This window comes from Falco rusticolus, chromosome 13 (genome assembly GCF_015220075.1).
Source record: "Falco rusticolus isolate bFalRus1 chromosome 13, bFalRus1.pri, whole genome shotgun sequence".
Lineage (NCBI taxonomy): Eukaryota > Metazoa > Chordata > Aves > Falconiformes > Falconidae > Falco > Falco rusticolus.
In genome coordinates this window covers 8,811,774-8,817,773 of record NC_051199.1, presented here as the reverse complement: position 1 = coordinate 8,817,773, position 6,000 = coordinate 8,811,774, and the positions used below count along the sequence as shown (strand labels likewise).

Here is a 6,000-nt window from a genome sequence, read left to right as displayed (position 1 = left end):
ATTGATGAAATTTAAGAAAAGGTGTTTTCTGTTAAAATACTAGAAGATGAAAAGTGCAGCACATGCTATGTGGATGGTATCCCTAAGAAGAATTCACAGCTAGAAAATACAGAAACAAGGGTTAATTTTTTTGTCAAGCATTTTTCTCCTTATTGCAACTTTGTCAAATCCTATTACACACCTTAGCCACACCAAGCAGATAGGAAAAGTAAGTCCAAAACGCAACAGAACATTTTTTATTATTATTATTTCTAAAGAATCAAGAAGTAAAAATGACAGAGGATTCTGTAGAAGAGTTACCCAGGTCTTGCAATAAAATTACAGAAAAAAAAATAGATTGTTACAAAGACTTGGGTGAATAAGATCTTGTGAAAATGGGACCTCATGAAATTTGGATGCTTTTGTTTACGTTCTGGGCTTTTAAGTATGATCCCACATGGCATTTTGTCTCCCCACTTACCTCTTCCTGATGGATGAAAGGGGAAATGCACTGTAAGAATCCATATCCATCAAACATCATGGGATATGCAGTCCAGCCAGAAAGCTCAGCCTAGCAAGGACAGTAGAAGAAAATGTTAAAGGCAGCTCCCAAGAAATGCTGCAAAATAATTTTGCAGAGTGCTTCAGACTCCTAATAAATATTGAAAATATTTTAGTTCACGCCTTTTAAATGTTTCACTGGAATATCTAAATTTCTATTTAAAAACCCATATTTTTTTAATTAGAAAGCATCTAATAACATGAATAAAGTGTTTCAACAGCTCTACCTATTCTTATTGTTTAATAAGCATTCACAAAAATTACCTCATTACGTTTTTTCATTTGTCACAGCGCAAGCCAAAAGTGCCAGCTGAAGTTAATAGCTCCCAGATTAGGAGTTCACCTATACAGAGGCAAAATAAAGCAGAGTCTTTGTCTGCTATTTAATCTTCTTTTGACTTTACCGGGACATGTGTTCACTGGATGGCATCACATGGACTGCAGAAAACCCATCTTCTGTTCCCTCTTAAGCTACTGAAGGAATTGGAAAAAAATTGGACTCATGACCTCAAACTAAGCATTCGGCATACTACCATCTTTCATGCAGCATTTAATAAAATCACTGTTTTTTCAGTACTCTCAAAATAATTTATCTCTTAGCTAACCTGGATATATTTACTCTTTCCTGTGTGACATCCTGTGCCAGGCTGCACAGGATCCTTTCTCACTTTCTGAATGTTGAGTTTAACATGCCTTGTGTACATATGCTCCAAGCTTCCGAAAGTCTCGCCTGTCTTTCTATTTTGGAACAATTCTCTCTCATTTGCTCACTAACTTCAACTACACGCTGTATGGAGTAGCAGCGCAGAACACCACCAACAAAATCATTGTCCTATTTTTACTTATCTCAGTTCAATGTAACTACTTCCCACCCACTCCGATCTCACATTTCTCCAAGCCTTCTCCCACCCAGCTTGCACACCTCCCCCAAAATTCCACATTACATTTCCAGCTTATTTGTGTCTTCCGCATCAGCTCACCTTCTCAGAGATCTGGGTTTTTCTAGTTTAAGAAATGACTGCTTCAAAACACATGCTTGTTTTGTTAATGCAGAGATTATAAATTGTCGTGTTATTACAAAGCAGCTCCTTATATTCCAAAGGAATTTTGTTTGTGTGTGGACACTGACAAAGATCCTAGCTGGCAATTTATTTGCTTTTAGGTGCTTGGATTTTCAAAATGTTGACAGGACAACAACTTTACACACAATTTAAAACATTTTCTGGTGTAGCATTATTTGTTTTCCCTAAACCCTATATTTTTGAAGAAAAACAAGATGAAAGTCACCCAATGAGTTACAATATTCACTTCAGAAATGCTCCCAAGGAGCCAGCATTTGGGTGCCTCTTTGGGGAGACCCATCGCCTCAGTACATGAGGATGCGACCTACGACACAAAACCAAGAGGAAACAGAAGCTAAAGCCCCTATATGTCTTTCTGTGGCCTGCAGGTGGGCTCCCCTCAGGGCTAGTACGAACCTCAGGAAGGTGGACTGCGGCCCTCAGAGAGGCGCACACAAAGACTAAAAAAAAAAAAACAAACCAAAAAAAAAACCAAAAAAAACCCCCACACCTGAAAAAGACCCCAAAAAGCAGCACTAACCACCAGAACCCCAGAAACATCGGACAAGCCCTAAGCTCCAATCCAGCCCACAGCATAAGCTTCCCACAAGCACAGCTTCCCCCAAAGTGACGGGGGACCACCCCCCTCGCCCAGCTTTTAGGCGGAGCGCGGCGGTGACGTCGCCCGGCCCCAAGCAATAGCAGCTTCTGTTTACCTCGGGGGCTCATTGCATATGTATGAGGAAGGCCTCCACGGCCGGCGCCTGCCGCAGCGGCCGCGAGCGGGGGGCGGGGCGAGGCCGCCGCCGCAGGAAGCCGCGCGGCCGCGGTGCGTATTTATGCTGAGGCCCGCCAGCAGCGGCCCGGCCGAGCGCGGGGCGGAAGGGCCCGGCTCCGCTCCCCTCCGCCCGGGCGCAGGCGGCGAGGATGAGCCAGAGAGACACCCTAGTGCATCTTTTCGCTGGCGGGTAGGTGACACCGGCGGAGGAGCGGGCGCGGTGCCAGCCCCTCCGTACAGGCTGTCAGGTGGGGCAGCCCGCCTAGCTGCCATCCCCGTGGGTACTGGCGCAGGTGGGCGTGCGGTCGGTGCTGCCCGCCAGAGCTCCCCTCCTCCCCGCTGTAACTCCGGAAATGGCCCCGGTGGGCTCTGCCTGCCCGCCCGCCGCGCGGTCCTGTCCCGCTGCCGAGCTTGCCCGCCGCGGCCTGGCCTGGGGGGTGGCGGCCGCGGCCTGGAGTGGCTGCCTGGTGGCGGGGCGGCAGGGCTGCATGGGTGGCCCCGGAGCGCGGCGAGGGGCTACCGCCCGTCTTCTGGCGCTGAGGGGGTGCAGGGCAGAAGAGAGGGGGTTTTCGCTGCGGCCGCTAAGGCGGGGGGCGGTAGGCAGGCCGCGCTGAGGCGCTCCCGGCGCGCCGCTTCCCGCCGGTGCCCCGCGGCCCTTCCGGGCCCGCTGTGGGCCTGTGTGCCCGGCCCGGCGGGGCGCTGCGGCGGCCCGGACCGGGGTGGGAGCTGGGCGTGCGGCGCCTGCCAGGCGCGGCCCCGGCTGCTGCCGTCTGTTACCGGTAGTGTGCGCGTGGGCCGTAACGTGGGCCCGTGGGGGAGACGGGGGCCAAGGATTCCCTTAAAAATAGCCCGCTTCCGCTAATCGCTGTTCCAGGGGTTCACCCCTTATCTGGGAATAGCCGTGGAGAAACAGGCCGAGGCCTCTCTACGGGGCTGCCCCAGTGCACAGGAGAGACTGCCCGGGCCTGGCCGCCGCTCGGCGGTGTAGAACTGACCGGCTGGTAATGCTGGTGTCAAAGGACTGCAGTGTGACTTCGGTGCATTTCGACAGCTCTGGTGTGTACCGCTCAGGCGTGGGGCTTGACGTGGTCATATAGCTTTGTGCCCATGAAGACAGAAGAAATCAGAGGGAAGAACATAGCTGGAAGTAAAGTTTCTTTATATATATATATCTAAAGATATGTCATCTTGGTTAGTTTTAAGTAACTCTTGTGTCTTCGCAGGTGTTCATCTATCTTCATCTTATTAAGCTTTGTAATGCACGGGATGTATGCTTTTCCACAGCCTGTGGTCTCTCCACAGATAGAGCGGGAGGAGTGCCTGCCTTAGAGAAAGCTGGGGGTCCTGTTTAGCTTAACTTTAAAAATGTGTTTGGGTAGTGAGCACGGCTGTGTAGAAGTGGGAGAAAAGACAGGCTGAGAACATACTTGGTGTCATCCCATGAGAGAGCTTGAAGTTTGGGTTTTCATTTGTGCTCCTCCTTGACAAAATCAACTTGCTGCCTCTGGACTGGGGTGTGTGAGATGGAAGAATACAGTAGTGTTTCCTCTGACCAGGCCTGAGTAAGTTGGGTACACGTGAGCACTTTCTGCTTCTGGCACACGTTGCAGGTTTCCAGTGTTATGTGCCTAATTTAGTGCTTATGTGGGTGCTTTTTTATCCCCTGAATTTCTGGAACTCCATTGAGGAGAGTGATTATGCAGCAGGAAGCCCAAGAGTAATAGTTCATACTTTTTTTTTTCTATAGACTTCATATCCTTGTAAGCATTCAGAAAAGCAGTAGAAGGAGTGCTGCCTTGTAGCACTTTAACTTGACAGCTCAGCACAGGGGAGATTACTAGGCAGAATCATGCATAATGATGGAGATGTGTTTATAAAACCAAAACTTAAAATTGGCTGAAGATTGCCCAGCTGAACTTGGGGGGGTTTTTTGTTTTGTTTTGTTTTTTCCCCAGGGAAGTTTGGTCTAGTTAGCTGCTGGCCAGTTGGGTCAAGGGTTATACTGTGAGGGAAGGGCTGAATGCTGTTTCCTTATGTGCCAGTCACATGTTTCCTGTAACTTCAGTTCAGCAAAGCTAATAGTGTATATGTGGTCACATTTAGCAGTAGAAAAGTTACTCAGTCACCTCATGACTTCTTCGCGAGCATGATGAACTACAGATCACTGGAGTGATCGTTAATCTGTGAATCTTAAAGAAAAAGGAAGGAAGCTCTGTTTTCGTTTAGGTTTCACTGGAACCTGTGGAAAGAGCATGATTATCTCAATTGCCCTTTATTTTTTTTTATTGCAATGTCTAAGTTCAATCTTCAGTTCCTGCTTTCTGTAATGAAGCTGTAACTGATGACTTTGCTGTTTTAGTAATGTAGGTAGGGCCATCCTTGGATTTTTCTGTAGCTGCTTAGGTTGTTTTATCACCAATTCAGCAGCTGGCAAACTACAATACTTCTGGGCTGTTACAATTTACGCTGGGAGTTTGTTTCCTATTGCTAATAATTTTCCCCCCTCATTCCTTTTTTCCTGTCTCTGCGTCCTTATCCCTTTCCAACAGGTTTGATAGACTACTAGCAATGCTGGCCACTGGGGCAGTGTTGATGAGGGAATTAGCAATTACTATTTGCTTTGTTTTATTAAAATAATGCTTGCTTTAATTTCATTCTTAAGAATCCTATCTGTTTCATATCTGCATGTTAATTGTAAATACAACTGATATTTTATGCTAGAAACTCTTAAGTCTAAAAAGAATTTATTTAGTGCTGATTTTGGAATGGCTTTAGTATAGTTTCTAGTACAATCATTGAAGTGGTGCATTTTTTCTGGAAAAGAAAGCTCATCTAAATGATTTTGCTGACCTAGTTCATGCATTAACCAATACATTAACAAAGCAGTACTACTTTTACATGCAAACCTCCCCTGCCCCCCCACTGCTTGGACCTTCTTGACTTTTAAATAGGATATTCTTTGAAGTTCTGTATGTAAAAATAAAAGCAAATCTATTTAGAAGTAGAAAATTCATAGCATGAGAAGAGCATCACACTTAGAAGAAATAAGTTAAGGTAGAAAAATAAAGAATTCCTTTTTAATAAAAAAAGGGTTACTAACTTTTAAGAACACATTCCTTCAAGAAAAGCGGTTTTGACTGATAGAATTTGTAAGCAATTGGTTCCATGCAGTAACTTTGCTGTCACCTAAAGACACTTAAATGTAGTTAGTTTTGTAGGCTGTATTCAAAACTGCCCTTCTTCACTCTCTACTGAAGAGTATTTGCAGGGTGCATACCTGCGTAGATCGATATTGTACCTGGAGTTCAGTGTCATGCTGTGACACATTTGAAATGGCTTAGCTCAGATTTTGTCATGATGCCCCTATTTAGCAGGTTCTGTTTCTGCAAACTGTGTCCTTACCACAACTCCATTTGTTAATAGTATCTTGTCTTTGCAGAAGCAGGAGCTAGCTGGACACCTGTAGTGTTGGATCATGATACAAAATTCTGCTTCAGGTGAAACTCTTGATGGTGTTGCATTTTTTTATCCCCCACCCTTCTGAGCTACTTTGCATTGCTCAGAACTCTTCTGTTTCAGGGATTTTTTGTGTATCTCTTCTGTAGATTTTTTTGCATCTCT

At 45.9% G+C, this 6,000-nt stretch overlaps 1 protein-coding gene across 2 annotated transcripts in view; it reads left to right on the top strand.

Annotated features, from left to right (window-relative positions):
- The first annotated feature begins 2,401 nt into the window (after positions 1-2,401).
- Positions 2,402-6,000, top strand: part of SLC25A36 (solute carrier family 25 member 36) — a 35,603-nt gene continuing 32,004 nt past the window's right edge. Inside the window, exon 1 of one of the 2 annotated variants that reach the window (XM_037406407.1) lies at positions 2,402-2,569. In XM_037406407.1, the coding sequence (XP_037262304.1) occupies positions 2,529-2,569 (41 nt within the window). In that variant the 5' untranslated portion in view covers positions 2,402-2,528. The remainder of the gene's footprint in view (positions 2,570-6,000) is intronic. The other variant, XM_037406406.1, reaches the window with a different exon arrangement.